A 21663-nucleotide genomic window follows, 5' to 3' on the forward strand; every position below is an offset into this window, starting at 1 on the left:
AGTGCAGCCTGTAGAGCGCCGAGCCCCTCTGTATCCTAGGCTCGGCACTCTGCAGGCTGCACTGTGTATTGTGCGTGCCTGCCGCCAGTGCCGGGTGGCATTGTGGGGGGGGGGGGGGGGGGTGCCGTGCCAGTCATGACATCGTTCACTCGTATTGTTGAGTGGTGGGGGAAAAATTGTAACGCCAACACATGTACGCTCCCCTAAGTAGTCTTACTTTAGTCCCCTTAGTCTACATGATCTACATGACTGCTGTCTAATACCCCTTTTCCATCTGAAACCCGTATTAAACACAGGTTTTTGAACATGGATCATACCCCTTTAAGACACGGGTAAAAACACTGTTTCCACTGCACATTTACACTAAACCCGTGTAAGCTTTGAAAAAAAACAAGAATGCCCACAAGAAATAGCTTGTTTCCAGTCCAAACCAGATTGAAGTCACAAAGGGGCTTCTTACAGCAGGGGTGTCCAAACTTTTTGCAATGAGGGCCAGGTTTGGTGAGGTGGAAATGTGTGGGGGCCGACCATTTAGCATAACATTCTTTGAACCATTAATCAGAAGACTAAAAAATAATTTGTCTTACCTGCTCTAATTTGAAGGGTGATGATGAGATCTTGACTGCAGTATATAGGCCAGGTTTGGCTCAAATATAGTGGTTTTGATGCGCAAGATGCCACGCAGCCTGTGCCCACATTCACTGTATGTCCCCCACTCTGTCCCCCCTTCACTGTATTTCGCCAACCTGCCCCTTGTCTGTATATTCCCCTGTCTGACCCTCCTCCTCTGTATGGCTCCCAGCCCCTTGTGTGAGCCAGATTATGGAGAGGCCAAGCAGACACCCCAAGGAGAGGAGACAGATGCCTAAGCTCAAACCACCACCCTCCTCCACTACGCATGCTGACCCCCCTCCCCGCACACTGCTGTCACTGTTGTTGCAGCAGCAGCAGGGGGAGAGAGATTGCAGGCCTAGGATGAATTGGGGCCCAGGCGGGGGTTGGACGCATACTCACCAGACTACAGTGGCGGCCGGCACCTCCTCACCACTGCAGACAGCAAACCAGCAAGGTAATTGTGCGCTCACCAGGGGCACCACCTCTAGAGACCCGTGACTGTGTGGACCTTTTTTTGCACCAGGAATAAATAATTTGATGGTGTGGACATTCCGGTCCCACCTCATTAGTGATGCGGCCTACCCCTTGCAGCACTGGCTGATGAAGGGCTACACCCAGCATGTTCAACTGTCGCCACAACAGATCACATATACCCTTGCCCTCAGTTCTGCCCGTATGCCAGTTGAAAATGCTTTTTGCCGCTTTAAAGGACGCTGGCGTTGCCTCATGAAGAGGAATGATGTGGACTTAAAAATCATGCCGGATATTGTAGCAGCTTGCTGCATTCTGCACAATATATATGAGCTGCAAAAGGAAAACTTTCTTCCTGAGTGGAATGTGCTGGACCAGGAGGTGTGGGGAAACGTACATGATGCAGCAGGCTATGAGGGGGTGCATAGCGTTGCCGCAGAGCGGATAAGAGCCACAATAACTGAAAACCTTCCATCAATGTTCCAGTAGGGGACACAGACAAATATTGTTGGTTTAACAGTTTGGGTTTATTTTTATATTTTTTGCATAATTGCAGTTATCTTATAAAAAATTGTTCAAAAAACTTTCTTGTATGTTTCTAAAACTTGTCATACAGGTAGAAAATGGCTTTGTTAACTTTATATAAGTGCAAAATAATATATAAGTGAAAAATAAGGTACACAGACATTACACCATGTAAACCTAGCAGCCCAAGCCTGGGTGCACAACACAATGTGCAAAGAGAACACAAGAGGTAGATGTATGACGCAGTGATGGGGGGAGGGGAGAAGTCATAAAGTGACCATCCAATCAGCTCCTAACTGTCTCTTCAGAGACCCAACATACGCTTAACAGTTTGGAGCTGATAGACAGCCAAAAAGCACTTTGTCACTTGTCCTCCCTTATCACTGTTCCATACACCTGCCCCTCTGTGCCAAATGGCCAGACTTTGGCCATTCTACCTATCATGTGGACCTAATTATTTCAGGCCCACTAACTAACATCCTTGAGGCACCAAAATATATATAAATATATATATACCTATTTAGATATATATTTTTAATCCAAAAACTCACTTCAAAAAAAATAATTGTGTACCAAATGGGCCAACTTCAGCCTCTCTAGCTATATTGTGCAGAAACCTAACAAGTGTAACCTGCAAATGTAAAAAACAAACATCGCTGTAGCAACAACAGGCCTTACTTAAGGCAATTGCCTATAAACCCGATATTGTTCGTCATAAATGAATCGTGCATTTCTCTTTCAGATGCCAAAAATCTGGCAATTCTTGCATCTTCATGAGCATTCAAAACGCTATCCGCTTCACGTAGATGATCCACAATAATCGTTGTCATTGCACTGACTGATTGTTCTGTTCTGTTTGGTTTCGGCTTTCTTTTGGGAACGTTCTAGACTGTGAAAGGGATAAAAAATAATTTGTTACACACTGAACATATAACGTGTTTGTGGCCTTCCGCCACCTGCACACTAGCTATACTGCAACATTACCCATTATGTTTTCTATCCTTTTTCAAAAACAGTTTAAAGGTATTGTGGGGTGTAATATTGTTCTAGGTTGCCACTCATCTATCCACACATCCCAGCATGTGTTAACTGAGAAGCCACTACCTCCTCATTTACAGCGCTGATGGAATCATCGTTCATGCTTGACTCTTCCAAACTGCAGTCAGATATGAGCAGTGGGGATGGTGGTCCACATTGGGAGCTTGGGAGGCTGTGCTGTGTTTCTGCATGGTCCTCCTCTACTGACATCTGGCTATTAGCACAGCTGGATGATGATGATGATAGTGCGATGGGATTAGTTAGAGCACTTTTGCCAAGACACTGAAGCATAGCTCATAATATGGCCAATCAAAACATCCTGCAACACTTTTCTTGCAATTATGGTCATGTGTTTTCGTAATTTTTTTGTGTAGTGCCTTCAATTTGTTGATGCTGAGTTTTTGTTATGCCTCTGTCCGCCAGCATAAGGGATATGTTCTTGTACACAACAGTATCCTTTACTGTTCCCGTCATCTGCCTTCTAATTTCTTCCTCTCCCCGAATAAGCAGCTTTTTTATCTCACTGTCGGTCGAAATACCTGCTTGAGCCAAACATAGAAGGGAAGTTGCTGTGAATACTGCTTGTGCCCAGTGTAGGAGGGAAGCTGCTTGTGCCCAGCGTAGGAGAAAAGCTGCTTGTGCCCAGTGTTGCAGAGCTGCTGCTGGGAAGCCTGCTTGTGGTCAGCGTCTCCCAGCACGTCTCCAGCAGATTACATCATCTTCAGGTGCCCCTGAAGAACCAATAAACGGCCTCAGAGCGTTACCCGGATATAAAAACCCGGTGATGTGCTTTTACACTGCGCACACACACGTGGCATTGCCGTGTTTTACCCTGGTAGATACCAGGGTAGAATTCCCTGGTCTCTCTACCCATCTTTTGGAAGTCGGACCCGTTCACACTAACTAAAAACCTGTGTCGGTGCGCGCCTCTGCGCAAAACACGGGTACAATTTCCTAGTGGAAAAGGGGTATAAGCTGCATGGCTCCAGTCTTCCGGATGTAAAGGGGCTGCTAGACCACAGGACAATCCTGGGTAGGTAAGTCAATGGCCACATACCAGAGAACAGGCAGTGAGCAAGGGGGGAGGTATTATGCAGCAGAGAAAAGGCAGCACAAACCAGTGAAAAAAGGCAAGGTAGACAGTATGGGCAGCAGCACAGAGAAGCAGCAGGGGGGAAGCAGCATGAATCAGCGGGCCGGATAAACCAATTCAGAGACCGCAGTTGCATGGGCGAGGAGGACTCATGAAGGAGTCCTGCTGACAGGTGCAGTGCTCTAAACGGAAGCCCTTTCAGCCAGATCCTTGAGCCACCCCTGATAACAAATAAATAAGCTGTATAAAGCGGCAAGTAACTACTTCTATGATCACTCTTCAGAAATAAATACTAGGTGATGCTACTTGTCAATTTTCCTTTCTTTTCTTGAAAGAGTATATAGGTAGTGTGTATTATGTTTGTTAGTTCATAAAAATCTTTACCCAAGGTCTTTTAATGTCATTGGTCAGAAGAGGTTCAGTAGACATTTTAGTTGTTTTAATAGGACTTAAGGTGCCCATACACGTACCAATTACCCGGTACTTTTTGTGCTAAAATAGCATCGCATGCACAACGATGCTATTTTAGCACAAAAAGTACCGGGTAATCGGTACGTGTATGGGCACCTATAAACAGCCTTTGAGCTCAATTCAATAAAGCAAAAAAGCAAGTCATTTTGAAAGTTGAACAGACCGTTTTATCTATCTTTGTGGTTTAGTAACCTACTTTATATATGGAGTTCATAGCATGCAAATATTAGTTCAGCATTCGGTAATTTCTGTATGGATTTATACTACTTTCTGAATTTTATCCAGGCCATCCACTCTGACATGTTACCCTGCTGCAAAGAATGTCAATGTTCTGTTACCATACTTGCATCATCCTGTGTTGCTGTTGCGGCACCTTTATTTAGATGTTAGTCTATATCAGTGCACTATTTCATCTGTCTGAGAGTGCACTGAATTTATATAACCAGGTAACTCTCAATTTCTACTATTCAATTTAATGAGGTTACACATAGAAATCCTTGAGAAATGGATGTAGAAACCCCCCCTTCCTAAAGTTGTCTACTACAGGTGTCTTTTATAACCAAATTGTAAGTTCCTTGGGGAGAGAGGGCTGTTATGTCATGTTAATCCAAAATGTTAGTTGACATAACTGCAATTTAACACTTTTCCCTTTTCCTTAGTTTGATCCCATTAATTGCTGTTAGTTGTCTAACAAATTGTAAAAAAAAAAAATCTCTACAATACAAGAATTGTGTTTTGTTCAGCGTGACAACCAGTAGTTGTATGATTATTTTACTTATGTAAGAGATCAAGGACTGTTCTGACATTTCCATGTTGCTTTTCATGATCTGTTCATGATGGAAGAATTTGAAAGCACAGTTTAGATCAGTGATTTTCAACCTTTTTACCTTGCGGCACACTAAATAAGATTTTAAAATTGCCAAGGCACACCATGAGATCCCCACAGGGCAAAACACATTGGCCCCCACAGGAAAAAAACAAACCTATTGCCCCCCATATAAAAAACAATCACACTGGTCCCCACAGGTAACTAAAATAAAATACATTGACCCTTTTAAATGAAAATAAGAGACCAGTAAATAACACTTGAACTGGTGGTGGCTGTAAACTAGTTTGGGCATCTCTAGATCTGGAGGGACACTTGAGAACAACTCAAGGCACACTAGTGTGCAACGGCACAGTGGTTGAAAAACACTGGTTTAGATAGACAAATGTTCGATCATATTAAACAAAAGTTCCTTCTGATGCTGTGTAATGCTTACAAATGTCATCACTTACTTAAAAAACCAGGGTAGTATTGCAATTTTTTTTATTTTATCTAGAATGCACATGACTTCTGAAGCTACTTCAGCTTTTATAGCTGTCCTTCAGAAGACCCAACATGCAACAATTTGATTTATTTTACATCATGTATGTTCTATTCTCTAATCAAAACTGTTTGCACATTATCAGGACATTGCTCGAGTATTACAAGAAAGAGAGGAAAAAAGGAAGAAAAAATATTCTACATCACGGAGCCCAGAAGAGCCTTATCATCCGGACCATGAAGGTAGAGTACTACCTGTGTGCAATTGTATGATGGAAAAGGCAATAACCAGTAATATGTCATAGGGTCATCATTGAGACACAAGTTAGTAGTTTTATCGCTCCTTGTGATTGTGCGACACCTTAACTGGTCATTTTTATATATTATTAAAAGTATCATATTCTAAGGGCAATAACCATTTGAGGCGTAACCATTTAAGCTGGTCATACATTTGTCCGATTTGCCAATTTTTAACGCAATTCTGAAGGATCAGGCCGAGAAAATGGGGATGGGATTGCATGCAATATATCACACGCAGTTCTGTCGCACAGGGCCTTCCTATTCGAAGAAGTCGCAGTAATGTATGTGCACCTTTTTACACTTGTGTGTTTTCTGAGTTTTTTTTTTTTTCCTTTTTGGACTGTAAGATATAAACTTTAATATTTGTATTGTAATGGCCCAAAAAGAAGAATGTTAGTAGTATACTAGATAAAATTAAAATTTACTTAATAATAACATAAATATTAAATGTTTTGGATGGTGACTATAGCGTAGAGGTGTTTCTGAGGTTGATGGCTTTACCGTTCTTGAGAAGACTGAAGTAAAATCATCTATGGTACCTCCATTGTGTTTGCAGTTACCCAGCACTCTTAGATATTGGTTATCTCCAACTGAATCTTTTATTTACAGCGTAAGGGGGTATTCAATCCCGGGTTATGACTGTTGATCTGTCCCAACAGCCGTGACCCTGCCCCATTTTCGTTTTGCTTGATGGCATATTACTAGGTGGGATACAATATCCCACCTGCCAATTGGCGAAAGGGGGCTTGTATGCGTAAACGGCAGTGGATTGTCGAGATTTGGCCATGATCACGACAATTCACGGCCGTTATCGGCAAAAGAGGCCTGACCGCTTTTAAAGTCATGCCGTTCTGTCGATCTGCCTCTTCAATGCTGTCAGGCAAGACCGTATTGAATAGGCGCCCACCGCTAGAACATAATACATTCATTGAAAAAAAATAATAAGAAATTGATGTCCACCCAAATGGTGGAATAAAATGTATCTGCAAAATACAGGAAAACATTCAAGGTTATCCGAGGGGCAACACCCTGGATGGAGAACAGGAAATGACGGAAGTTATTGTATAGTACAATGTATGTGTGATGTAGGAAAACTGCAGTTGATAAATGTGTCAAATGCAAATTGTAAAAAAAACAGGCACAGCGGAATCGATGTAGTGGATGAAAGGTTAAATGTTTTATTCATTTGATATTCGTGTTTGTCAATTTGCAAAACTCAATAAAAATTAATAACAAAATAAAATAATGTGTCCAGTTTTCCCATAACACCCCTTTTTAGCTATTATACAGTAAATGCATTTGCCCTCTAGTATAGTCTATTTTTGTTAATAGCTGTAACATAGGCCATTAGTCACATTACTGGAGATTTTACTGAAGGCTATTTTCAGCTCCTGTAACGATCGCTGTTATAGAATACTTTTTAGGGAGGTTCACCCCTGAAACATAAATCATGGTCGGTTAGAATGCAGTCTATCATAGAAGGCTGTAAGTGCATAAAAGCAAAAATGTATGGCTCGTTTGTGAAATGACTGATTTAATTTTTTATTGTATCTATCAGCTGCAGGTTAATAATACCCAGTAATTAGTTTTTGACCCATGTTAACAGGTTCTTAGGATAATTGAGTTTGGACATACGGTATGTTTGTGTCACAGAACTGGGTCATTTTTTAGCAAATTGAATACAGTTCAGGCCTAACCAAGCAAATTTTAATCAAAACTATCTTTACACATTTATGAAAATTGTTTTGTGGAAAAAGGTGCTATAAACGATAAACTCCGTTTTTTTTATTTTGTTTTCTAAAGTAGATAAATCAGTCTGTCTATCTATTTCATACATTTTTCGTATGCACTAGTGTCTGTATGCTATAGCAGAATTATCATTTCTTTTGTAAAATTTCAAGAAACATTTGGGGGAAATCAATCCAGGATTCCAACTGTCGGAATCCCGGGTCATTTCTATTCTATTCTGTTCGACAGGGATTTGACAGTCTAAATTCAGTGTTCTGACTGTTAAGTGTTGTATTGTCGAAAAATGGCATGTCTTCGACAATCCACGGCCATTTCCGACCAAACAGATTCGACTTGTTTTAAAGTCTGATCTGTTTTGTTGGAAACTGCCTTCAATGCTGTCTGCTGCCCTGCACCAAGGATTGGGCTGGTGCAAATTTAGAACTTGCTGGTATCTGCTTGTACATGTATGGACAGACCTTCACACTGTACTGGCTATTTCACATGCAGCAGTTTTTCCTGGAAAGCAAAAAGCCATGCTGGGATACTAATGAGTAGTCCTAGCTATAGGCTCCTTTCACACGGCCCGGCATGGCTGCCGGATAGCAGCCGTATGTTTCCACTGAAAAGGCTGTCTGCCAGGCCATGGTTGGCCTGTCCTAACATGTCAGTGTTTGCACAGGAAGATGAGACCTTTCGCACATAATGGTTTTTGGCATGCTGCATTTGCTATCCCCTTCCCCCAACTTGACATCTCATCGATTCCCCACTGCCAGAATTCATTAGAAGTGTAGCCGCAATAGCTAAAAGCTGGTGCATGTGAAAGGCATTGCCACCCAGCAAAAATCCGGACAAACTTTGTCTGGCTTTTTGCCGCCCAGTCAAAACTGGTGTGTGTGTGTGTGTGTGTGTGTGTGTGTGTGTGAGAAATTAGCCTAACTGTGCCATCTGTGATCCAGGAAGTAAAGTTATTGCGTAAGTTATTTTACTTCTTACTGATCACATTTTGGAGCCCGGTCCCAGCAACTTTGCCTTAATACATTCTACTGAAGATTTCTTATTGCTGCACTATTTTGCTATAACGAATCTTCATTTTCTTTGTGCAGCCAGCAGTTATATATTTGTTTTCACTTTATATTTTGTCTCTAATGGAGCCCATACACGGTCCGTTGTGTATAGCTCCGTTCTGTACTATGCGCGCTCCCGCACATCACATAGTACGGTACAAAAAGTATGTGCTGCACATACTTTTTGTACTAGGTACACATCGGATCAAATCGCAGTGCATGCACACTGCATGCACTAGGGATCCGATCCGATGTGTGCTAATTAAGTCCCAAACGGATCCGTTAAACGGATCCGTATGGGCTGCTTAAAAGTGATTCCTATTTTTTATTTTATTATATTCATTTTTCTTATGCCTGAATGTGGCAACATAAACATAATTTAACTATAATTTATTTCCCCTTGATGCTAACAACACAGTATGTTACAGGAGGTTTCCTCTCCTTTTACTTGGTTAATTAAAGCAGGCAATGGTGTTTTTAATGCTCTCCTCAATAAATATTGCGTTGTTGGTCTGTGGTAGAAATTCTGGGTGGACCACAGGCATGTTACCTGTATTATCATTTCTACTTGTTTTTCATACAGTATTTTCCTGTGATGCATTGATATGTTTGCCATTTCATTGTGTTACCTGATCATAGCCACTTCTTCATGGGAAAAATCAGAAGTATATCATAATGTTAATCTCCTAATTGCTTTTTTATGGTATTCCTCCATTGATTAGGCCATTATAGGGATAGACATAAGGAACATATGCCGGAATACGATAGACACCATAGGCATGAAAGACCAGAAAGAAACAGAAAGGAAAGGGGTGTTCCTAGATCTGAGCTTTCTTCCCACTACGATGATGATAGAAAACGTGGACGATCAGCAGAACCGAGATCAGTTTCCAGAGATACCTCTGACTTACATAGACATAAAAGTCCTATTACTCAACCATCTGCAAAATCAAACAAACCTCAAAGGCCACCAGCACCCAGGACACACCGACATGAGGATTTTGAATACCAGAATACGCATGAAGCAAAATCCAGTGAACATTTACCTAGAAGGGGAAGGTCTCATAGTCATGACCTGGATTCAAAACATTCTGGTATACCAGATCATCAAGACCGATCTTGTTCAAGTGCTAATAAGAGAGGTACTAGGGTTGAATATGAGAATGAAAGGCACAGGCGGAGAACACCTTCTCCACATGATGAAAGGCTGTACAGAGACCCAGGTATAAAGAAACTACTACTTGTGGTGGTGGTGGTGGTGGTGGTGGTACAGCGATTTACCATAGTGACAACTTTGGAAATCATCTCTCTCCAATCAACGTTTTAGTATATTTTGATGATCTTTATTTCAAATTCTGTTCATTCAAACCTTTATATTTTGTACTTTAATCATGCCTCCTCTATTTTTCTTTAAGGCAGTTTAGCCCTTTACCATGATATTATGCAATCATTACATTTTGTGGACATGATAACAAATTAACTTTCCTTCCCATTGGGTGACTTGTTGGCGGTGCTAGAGCCAATGCATGCTTGGCCCAACTGCTCTGTAATTCTGATTTTATATTGTGTAAGAAGGTAGAAGTAGTAAACACTTTTGTTAAGTCTCTAGAAAATCTATTGTGTTTTTCTAATTACACTCAGTTTGAGGCTATAATGCAGAAAGCTTACAGTTTACATATTAGAACAGTGTTGACCTTGAGACTTGCTCAACATTGTATTGGTTGAAATAGTTGTTTTTTCATAAACAAAACGGGAATAACACAGGACATTTAATCATTGTAATTATCTTTGTGACCCGTAGGTCATCGCTCGAAAGGACCCAAAGATGTTCCTCATATTAAACTCGCAGCAGGCTCTAGAACTCGGGTTAAGCATGATGCAGAGATTGCTAGGAGACTTCAGGAAGAAGAGCTGAGGGTGATGTGAACATTTTCAATCTTTGTTTAGATATATTTATATAATTAAATCTTAAAAGAACTTCAACTCCAGTTAAAATAAAGTCCTATGTTTATAGTATGCTCCATCTGTACATTTTGCATTGAGTCAGTTACTGTATGTTAGTAGGGAAATAGTGGCAGATTACTTCTTTATTTTTATTAGGAGGGGGGGTGGGGTTCCTCCCTGTAACATAAAACTTCAGAGACTTTAGTATATTCAGCCACAGAACAATAACCAGTGTATTAGCTGTGCAGTAAATGCATCAGTAGCTTAAAATAAGTTTCCAGAAGAGCCCCCCCAGCAGTTGCCTTCAGAATTTGATTTTGCATATTAGGCCTAGGCTGATAATGGTAAAATCATGGGAAAGTGAGAATGGGTTCCACAAAAACTTCCTCTACCAGCACAAGGCTTTACCAGCCAGGTGGCACAATAACATGGGGAACACACTAGTGTGAATTTTGTCCATTTCAGAGACAACCATCCCTAGGCTAGTTAGCAAAAAGGCTGTATTCTATTTAGGGATAAGGCCCCCATACATTAGTCCGACTTGTACTAGGGACAAGTCGGACTTGATATCCCCTGCAGCTCCCCGGGAGGGGAACACACGATTAGGCACTTGATGTGCCAAATTTTGCATATGATAAATCGCATGGATTTATCATATGCAGTCCCCGGGGAGCTGCAGGGGGAGAGCCGGGTGGGTACGCTGGGGAACTGCAGGGTGAGCTGACAAAAGTCAGCAGGCAGGGGACGCAGATGAGCCGGGCATGGGGAGAGGCTGGCAGGGGCAGCGGACACATAGGCAGTGAGCGGGGGGACGCCGGTGAACCCGGCCAGGGGAACAGCTCACGTGCTGGGCAGGAGGACCAGGCAGCTGCAAGGAAGTGACACCTAGTTAATTATACAGTTATAATCATAACTGAATAATACATCAATCACTCTTGATATGACACGTGAGATTTGTTCAGGATAAAAGTTCTTTATTAAAGGTTTTCAATAAAGAACTTTTATCCTGAACAAATCTCACGTGTCATTTTGAAAGACGACAAACAATGGTCATATCAAGAGTGATTAATGTATTATTCAGTTATGATTATAACTGTATAATTGACTAAGTGGTACTAAGTTCTGTAAATCTATAGATAGATAGAGAGAGAGAACAAAATTAACAAACAGGTCTATTAATATGTACAAGGCTTAAAACTGCTAAAAAGAAAAAAAACATGTCCTACACAAACTAATGTTTTCTTCTAAAGGTAGAAAAGCTCTTGAGTGATTCATTGCGTAGTAACAACACTAATTACATTTTGCGTTATCCAATGTATGTCACAGTACAAAGAACCTTGAATTGTCAAATTCCAGTGGTCCATTCGTCAGTGATTGTTGTAAATGCTGCCTTGACGTCTGAGAGAATCAATGCTTTTTCAGTTATGGTCTTGCAATTCAATTTTCTGGTTAATTAATTCATCTTAGCTGACGTAAGGGAACAAGTATGATCTATGCTGTTTTTTGTTTGCGTTCAGTATATCGTCACTTTGATGTTTAACCAAATTGAAGTGTGCTTTTGTATCATTTATTTATATCCTCCAGGTCAATGCTGTGGATTACAGAGCAGCACAAATGGCGCAAGATGAGGTAGGTGATCAAACTGGAAACATAATAACATTATAAGTGACCCAACTGGAAACACAAAATGCTCATTACTACTTCAGTACGTTCTTAGCAGAACTAGGGAGTTTAACAAGACAATTCAAAATGAGAAATCAAAAGAAGAAATCTGCAAATATGCCTATGGAAACTTTAGTTTAGCTTGATCTGACATTACCCGTCCAATGATTTACAAACACACACACCACCCCCCCCCCCCCCCCAATAAAAATAAAAACATGCATTTGCTTCTGAAGGATGGTGATTAGTGACACTTGTCTAAATTACAGAGAAGTGTGAAGAAAGTGATAGCAGCACACTTGGGGACTTCCAGGTGGAGTTAAGCCCCATTGTTATCATTGACAATGAGGAGCAGCATTGACGCTGCTGTAAAATGCATGAATAGCATCTTTTAAGCAGTGGGCTCATCGTTCTTCAATCTCCGAGTGGTGTTGGCAGCATGGTAGCCTTGCCAACTGATGAAGGGGTGGGAGAGCGCCTCAAATAACTACAGTAGTAATAATACTAAATGTATTTTTCACTTTACCGCTTTTTTTTTGTTGTTTATAGAATGAAAATCATAATTTTTTTGGGCTGGGGTTTGGACTTCTATCCTCCTAATTTATTTTCCATTTAAAAAAAAAATTTCCCCCAAAATTTCTGTTCTGATTAAAACATTGACAACTATTAGGCTGTACAGTATCTAATTTGTGTTTATAAGAAAAAAAATAAACTCTGCATTATGTTCTTTTACTTTGGTGCAACAAGCTTGCATTATATAAATGGTATGAAAAATACAAATATTATAAATATGTTCTTGGTATTATTCCAATCCTTTATCACCAAATTCTGTAGTAAAGTCTGACCGATGAGGCACTGCCTCCCTGCTGACCTTTGGCCGCACATCTCTGATCAAAACTCATCCACTTGCCAGCAGTATTTACTGCCTTTGTATGATGCATGCATCAACCCATATAGTGCCAGTACCTCCTCAGCCATTTACCTCCCCACATGTCACTGATATATAATAGGCTAACGCTGCTCTTCACCACTATGGTGCGCCGGAAGCCAGTAGATGGCTGCCAACAGAGCTCCGTTTGGGTGCTCTCACACACCACAGCAGCTACATTAGGGGACACAGTGGTATGGGAGGGAGCATCATTAGGTGTATGTGTGTGTGTGTATATATATATATGTGTGTGTGTGTATGTATGTATGTATGTATGTATGTGTATATGTATATATATATATATATATATATATATATATATATATATTTTTTTTTTTTTTTTAATATGCACACACAATGCCCAAAGAATACCCTTTAACACAAATGAAATAATTGTCATCTAGGAAATAGCACGCTGGTTAATGGAGAGAGAGGAAAAATCACATAAGAAATCTAAAGGACGCGATAAAACGTCAGATGGTAGGAGACCTGAGGAGTTGGAGGTGAGTACACTCAGATTTGCTGCTTTTTTGTTTGGGAGGGCATTCCACAGAGTGGGTGCAGCACGAAGAAAGTCCTGAAAGTTTATAGGAGATATACAGATGTGCCATGGGGCAGTTACATGTAAGACCAGTTTTCATGTCTCAAACTTTTATTTTATTTTAGTCATAAAAGAGCCGTAACTGTTTGTATGAGCAGATCATTTACATACCTTTTATTAATAGCAATTTAGGTGGCCTTTTTAATTATTATACTAATTGGTTAAATTAGCCATTACTGCATGTGTTGACTGACGATTAACATCTGTTAAGGACTGGCAGAAAATATGGATGGGATGTCTGTGATCACTGGGAACACTGTGGGTGTTCATCAGCCAACGGCATTATTTGTTCCCCACAGGAACTGGATTGTTCTGTCTACTCTGACTGAACATGTGTGGTTCATTTGTGTATTCATTTGTGCTCAGGTCACAATTATCTAGCCTGTATATGGGCCCTAATGGCTTATAAAACAGTAATGTTTTATGGCTACGATGCCGGATTAGTATTCAGCACTAATCTTTCCTGTAACTTTTTTTTCCTGTCATCCCAAATACTGAAGCGCAAAGACAGATACCCACAGACCCATTCAGGGACATTAAGATAGCAGCACTATCAGCCTACAGTTATAAAGCAGACATCAGCGACTAGCAATACTGTGCATGTACTGTTGGTTTACCGCTCTTATGAGAGACCGTGAAAGGCGCAAACCCCAAATTTTGACAAGTGGTCATCTGCTGACAGCTGTAATAGTCATTCACTATTTATCGTTATGGAAGACTGTTACTACAGTGGAGTTGCTACTGAAAATAGCGCCAGGGCCATTGCTCTCTGTCCAATTCTGCTGTAACAGTGGAGGCGCAGAGGAATACAGATGGCACCAGCAATGACTGCTTAAATCACTTGGTGCAGTATCTGAATAGAGTTTGGTCTTACTACATACCTTGGCAGCACCCCAAAAATTCCCACTAATACATTTTTAGATTTATATTTGTAATGAAAATGATGTAGAAGGTTGGGCACAAAGCTAAAATGAAGCCATCACATACTGCCGTCCACATGCTATTATGTAAATATTGTAAATGTACCTCTTCCCATGCACTGCTGTAATGGTCCAAGGGGAAGCCCCAGTGTACCAGATGATGAAGATGGAATGCAGCATGGACTGTAAAGGTGGCCATACACACGCAGATTTATCTGCAGATCTGTCTGGTTGGAATAAAAACCTGGTTATGGATGAGAGCAAATGACAGTTGACCATTTGCTTGGAAAACTGACAAACTGTCACTCATCCATAACCATGTTTTTGTTGCAACCAGCCAGATCTGAAAATAAATGTTACTAGTGTATGGGCACCTAATATCCAGATTTCTATTTGTGCAGTCTCACAACTGTGCTGCCATCTGGAGAGGAATGGGCAGTAGCTTGCTTCAGCATCAGATTTCAAGTGTCTAGGGCTTTGTCTAGGTTCTTCATTAAAGCTATCGCACTATAAATGAACTACGGGAAAAATACATAATCTTGGATAAAAAAATATAACAAACAGATGCAATACAAGTGACCCTCGCTATGCATTCTTGATTTGCAACATTTTACTGTACCCCAATTCCTTTGCTACAAAATACTAATTTGAATTACCTACAGTAGTTGATTATAAGCAAGGAAGGACCCAAAATTGAGAAAATATGTAACCTGTGTAAAAAAGGAAATAGACAGGTGTGACATGAGTGACCGGTGCATGCATGATTACCCTTTATCTGACTTTATATTCCTTTGCAACAGAAAAACAAATCCTAACGACCTAGTATACTACCTGCAAGTTACAAATCTGAGAATGTGAGAATCGCACCAGACCTCTTGCGTAAAGAAAGCCTAAATCTATGAGGACACATCTGTACATGTGCTCTGTGCTCCGCTCTTCCAGGGGAATATAGAATTAGGTGGCAGAGTGAAAGGGAATGACACTCGCCAGCTGAGCTCTGTGAGTCATTAAGTAACTGACTTACGCAGTTATTTTGGCACAATGCCGTGGCACAGGTAATATGTTGACAAACCTTGATAAGGCATCTGATATTAGGGTGTGCCTGGAAGAAGGACTTGTATACAAGCTTCTACATATGTTACTAATAGAAATAATACCAAAAGGCACAGCCTGTTTGTTTGCTAGAGTTGGAAAATGCCATGGATACGCAGGGTAGGTTCTAGATCTATGATACAAGTCATCAAAAAATTCACAAATGAATTCATAAACAAATACTAATCCCTACAGAAAATGGATTTAGTCTTTGCTCGTTACAGTGTCGGCATGGAAGATAAACCAAGGAAGAATTAGCAGAGACCATCAAGTAAACTCAGATGGGAAGAGTGCCTACTATCTGGTGTAACATTTTAAAAACCCTTCCTGGAGAACATAACTCCTAGCTGCTGTGAGGCTCATGCTGGACATGTTACAAATGCAGAAATCATTCAACCAATGAGCAAATGCTTTCTTGTGATCTCCTGTTACTTTAGTGTAATTACACATTTCTGCAGGGAAGTGCATGGATGTACAGACACAGTTGTGATGGTACGGAGATTTCAGTATGATACAAGGTGCTTGGCGTTCTTTGCAGTGTATGGATCAGGAGTAGGGCTGAGCTTTTTCTCCAACATGAGAAACAAGATTATTTTGTGTGTGTAGTGTTCTAATCAAGGGGTATTGAGGATGCTTTACACAAACATTCACTGTCACAGAAGAGTGTAAAGCAGGTTTCCTTCCCTGAAATCAGTTGCTGGAGAACCAGTTATACACTTTTTAATGGGGTGCATTTTGCAAAGTTGCACTTCATTGCAGAATGTTTAGCCATACTTCATTGTCTCTAACGTGTTCAGGGTCAAATAATTAGTGTCCTAAATGAATAAGGCATGTAGCTGCCCATACACGGTCCATTTTTCCGGTCCGTTTTGTACTTTCAAAGTACACATCGCATCGGATCGCATGCATTGTGCATGCACTGCGATCCGATACGATGTGTACCTAGTACAAAAAGTATGTGCAGCACATACTTTTTGTACCGTACTATGTGATGCGCGGGAGCGCGCATCACATAGTACAGAATGGAGCCAGTCCACAACGGACCGTGTATGGGCTCCTTAACAGTACTGTATCGAAGTAATAAAGTAAGCTAAACCTCAAAGTATTTTAGACAAAATACAGAATGCATAAAGGTTGTGGTCATAAATGAAACTTTTTTAAATTTCCAATGTGCATTTTACATGTGCAGAACCAGAGCAACAGCCTGACATGTAGGTGGACTCTTGTACAGTATGTGATGCATTGTGGGCCCGCACTTTAAAGTGCCAATTATGTTCTTTCTTTGTTTTCTTTTTTGTTTTCATTTTTTAAATCTGTAGCTAAACGCAAATGAACATGGTCAGTCACGGTCAAGGGATGAGCTGCACCGTTCCAGAAATGATAAGCCATACAGGTATAAATAAGCGTTTTGGACAACAACATTTGAATGGCTGTGTTGCAGAAGAGAATGCATGTTTTGAATGGGGCTACAAAATGGTGATTGACACTGGAATTTTCTTATATGTGGATCGGTCACTTTGCTACAGTGTGACAGGGATGGAGAGGCAGCTGATGGGGTACCCGCTCTTCCTACAGCTTACAGTTTAGTGTTCGTTTTAGAACATCCCAGGTCTGTGCTGCAGGCACATCGGCTGTATGTAGAGGCATTATTTTTCAAGTAGCTGCATTGTGTTACTAAAGGTGTGTACACACTGTACAATATGGTCACTGAGCAATTTTGGCTTAATATATCTCGGCTATATATTGCTCATTGATCATATTGCTCCGTGTACAGTTTTCATCAGTGACCAGAAATTTTGGCTACAAATTGCAAGCAATTCTGTCTCTACCTCATTTTGACTAGAAATCTCTGGTTGCTGGTGCACCGTGTATTGTTCACCAGCAACCTGCAAATTTTAGCTACGCATGCTCCTGTGACTATTTAGCCGCAATAATAGTCTAAATCGCAGAGTGTGTACAGGGCTTTAGATAGTATTGCTAATTGGGTTTTCTCCATGGAATAAAGGGACTCATACATCAACAATTTATCTGCAAAATCCTGTGTTTTGCCAATTAATGTGTCTGATTATGAGCAACATCTGACATGTTGGAAACACTGGATTTGCCTATTCCTACACAAAAATGGCAGAAGTCAGAGTTTCCTAACATGTTGATTTTGCTGTGGCTACCCAGCCAGTGGGTAGCCACATGTTGCCCCTCAATACTGTGGGAAGTGGGGGGGTAATAACAATGCAGAAATTCGCTGGGTCAGCGTAAACCTACAGAATCTGTTTTTTCCTGCATGTGAACCCCTGATTCTGCTGAATTTTCCATGCAGCTTCTGAAGGGGATGCAGTTAAAATCCCGGCGGTCGGGATCCCGGCGTTCAGAATCCCGACGCCGGAATCCCGACCGCTGAAATGCCGACACATTCTCCCTCCTGGGGTGTCCACGACACCCCTGGAGGGAGAATAAATTAGTGTGCCGAGCGTAGCGAGGCACCGGGCCCGCTGCGTGGCGAGCGCACCGGGCCCGCTGCGTGGCGAGCGCAGCGAGCCCGCAAGGGGGGGCGATCCACGTCCCCCCCTTGTCGGCATTTCGGCTGTCGGGATTCCGGCGTCGGGATTCTGAACGCCGGGATCCCGACCGCCGGGATTCAATACTGAATCCTTCTGAAGCTCCAAGGGAAAGTATACCCTTGTGGGAATCCCAGCTAATTGGATCAGACCGGTGTGGTAATTAGTGATAAACCCGGAGTCTAATTGAATATGACTAAAGATAGTGTCAGTCAGGATACTTACAAGTTGCGGGCAATATGCGTTCCCCGTACACACTATATGATATGCAAAAGCAATGTGCAACATGCATGCATCATTATGCTAAATTCCTTTGAGGCAAAAAAATCCCCAAGTACTTGAAACATTGTTAGCTACTTAGGACATGTTTAGTGAGTTCAGATGCATATCGGGGGGAGTCGCTACATGTGCCAGAGCTTCTAAGTTGCAGCTTGCACCTTACAGCACATAAAGGATAGGTGTATGAGGTGCACCTCTGTACAACTCTAGAACATACAGCAGCTATAGTAAGAAACTGTATATGAAGTGATACCTATGTAATACTCATTTTTAAAATGACTGTGTAATGAAAACTAGATATACAGTTTACCTAGGAATTTTGGAACATGATTATATAAGGGTGTAATCACTGCTGCCTACAACATACTTTAGTTTCACATTATATAGATGTAGCCATGCTCTTAATTGTCGCATCAATCATCACGTGTGACGTGCCGATTGGCGTGATCCCTTTGCCACAGGTGTGCATCTAATTTACTCCAACGACTCATAGAAACGCATTGAGCGGCGATGACATTGGCACTCCACACAGGCACGAGCTGCTGTGGTGCAGAAATGATGAGCGGGGCTATATATGAATGTCTATTGGTGCCAAATATTATGCTGACAGTGGTTTTCTCCTGTTGCTGTGATTCCATTACACTTTTGGACAATGCCATGTGTCTGTTAAGCTAATTGTACTTTGTTGCACAGGCCTCTTCCTCCCCCTCCAGATGAAGAGAACGATAATGACTATGATCATGATTACAAAAACCGTGTCTCTCATAACTCCCCGCGATCCAGTTCAAAGTCTCAGTCCTCTCATAAAGGTATGTAAGCAAAATAATAAAAAATGGGAATATACAGTGTTGGGGTTTAAATAAAAAAGGTCACATTTTATCAGTTAAATGCATTTATTACATATTAAAACAAAGCAGGACAATACACATAATTAGAGAATTCTCTAAAAAATTGGGGAATAAAAAAAGTGAAAAAAAAAACACGTAAAGGGATTTAAAAAATCAGTCTTTGCTAGCATGAATTGCTCCAGTGAATAAATGATTATAGCAGCAGTTCATATGCACCATTGTTGATTATATAATTACCAGAGAGGAAGTTTGGTATATACGTCTCCTATACTTGGAGGAACTTTGAAAAGGTCCCGCAGATTACCTAGCATACGGATCCAGATTTACTCTGTGGCAAGAGGCAGGGATGGATAGATAGATAGATAGATAGATAGATAGATAGAGAGAGATATATATATATTCCTCATTTAATTGGGAGATCATTCCCAGGTGCGGTTGGGGTTTAATGCATTAAAATAGACAAACAAGCATTCATAAATATAGATAATCAAATGTATGCACAGGAGGAAATTTTTGAAGCGGTAATTAGCAGCTAATCAACAGTAAAACACATAAATGTATGCCTTATAGCAATAAAGTTGTATATCACGTGATGCAGTAAGTGGACAGAAAATATTAAACATATGGACAAAACAATGATCTAGAACACACTACTGAGAAATAATCACTATGCCTGGGTTAGGGCTTTATTGATAATAGAGGAGAGGCTGTGATCCATAGCGCTGAATAGCCACCACTGCGGCAATGCGTCTCAGTACAGCCGCCGTGATTGGCGGAAGTGATGTCCAAGGGTAGGGAGCTGGTTGGCGGATGTATATGCTATTAACCGCATGGTTGGCAGATATCTGCCAACCATGCGGTTAATAGTGTGTGTGTATATGTATGTATGTATATATATATATATATATATATATATATATATATATATATATATATCCGCCAACCAGCTCTAATGCTCCCCGGACGATACTTCTGACAACCACGGCGGCTGTACTGAGATGCATCGCCGCAGTGGAGGCTATTCAGCGCTATGGATCACAGCATCTCCTCTATTATCAATAAAGCCCTAACCCAGGCATAGTGACTATTTCTCAGTAGTGTGTTCTAGATCATTGTTTTGTCCATATGTTTAATATTTTCTGTCCACTTCCTGCATCATGTAACCAACTCCGGTCACGTGATATACAACTTTATTGACACTTTATTGCTATAAGGTATACATTTGTGTTTTACTGTTGATTAGCTGCTAATTACCAATTCAAATTTTTCCTCCTGTGCATACATTTGATTATCTATATTTATGAATTTGTTTGTCTATGTACCAGTCATTATTGCTCCTGATGAAACGCATTGAGCTTCAACCTGCCTTGCTCCAGTTTGCACCTTTGGTATACCACACTTCCGGACCGGCTCTTCTAAATACAGGATTCCACAACCTCAGCTTTACATGCAGTAATCTCCGGGACCTTTTCAAAGTTCCTCCAAGTATAGGAGACGTATATACCAAAATTCATCTCTGGTAATTATATAATCAACACTGGTGCATATGAACTGCTGCTATAATATATTTATTCACTGGAGCAATTCATGCTAGCAAAGACTGATTTTTAAAATGCCTTTACGTGTTTTTTTCACATTTTTTTTTATTCCATTTTTTTATTCTCCCAATTTTTTTTTAAGAATTCTCACATTTTTTGTATTGTCATGCTTTGTTTTGATATGTAATAAATGCATTTAACTGATAAATTGTGACCGTTTTTATTCAGTCAAACCCCAGTGCTGTATATTCCCTTTTTTTCTACATACATTTAAATACGGAGCTTTACACACTCCCCTATACAGCAGCTTTATCTGTACTTGTGGTTCTTTGTTTCTTTCTTATTTCTCTCCCATGTAAGCAAAATAAGTCTGGGAAGTGACGGGTCCACCAAGCTTTGGGACCTCCGTTTGTCAACAGTTTTTGTTTTCAATGGGTTTATAGTAACATCTGTGCACTAGCTATTTCCAAATTTATATATATTTTTTCATTTATAAAAGGATTTCATGGTTTTCTTTCTCCTTTTGCTCAACTAATTATAAGCATTATAAATTATCCAAAAAAGCTGCCATTGCTGCATTGTGTACCATCAGGAACAAACCTTACTTATGCGTGTAAATTGGTGTTTTTAGTCCGTGCTGTAGGTAATATGGGCGGACTCGGTCATTTGTTTTTGTACACTT

General features: G+C 40.7%; 1 protein-coding gene across 3 annotated transcripts in view; it reads left to right on the forward strand.

The window, feature by feature from the left end:
• Positions 1–21663, forward strand: part of CCDC50 (coiled-coil domain containing 50) — a 58915-nt gene that overhangs the window by 29576 nt on the left and 7676 nt on the right. For 2 of the 3 annotated variants that reach the window (XR_014471778.1, XM_083177547.1), the window contains exons 5-11: positions 5666–5762; positions 9337–9837; positions 10416–10531; positions 12143–12187; positions 13553–13651; positions 17081–17154; positions 19289–19404. Coding sequence is in view for 1 of the 3 variants with exons in the window: in XM_083177547.1 (XP_083033673.1) it covers positions 5666–5762; positions 9337–9837; positions 10416–10531; positions 12143–12187; positions 13553–13651; positions 17081–17154; positions 19289–19404 (1048 nt within the window). In the remaining 2 variants the exon portion in view is untranslated. The remainder of the gene's footprint in view (positions 1–5665; positions 5763–9336; positions 9838–10415; positions 10532–12142; positions 12188–13552; positions 13652–17080; positions 17155–19288; positions 19405–21663) is intronic. The other variant, XR_014471779.1, reaches the window with a different exon arrangement.

The sequence above is a fragment of the Crinia signifera genome, chromosome 3, assembly GCF_055691185.1.
Source record: "Crinia signifera chromosome 3, ASM5569118v1, whole genome shotgun sequence".
NCBI lineage: Eukaryota > Metazoa > Chordata > Amphibia > Anura > Myobatrachidae > Crinia > Crinia signifera.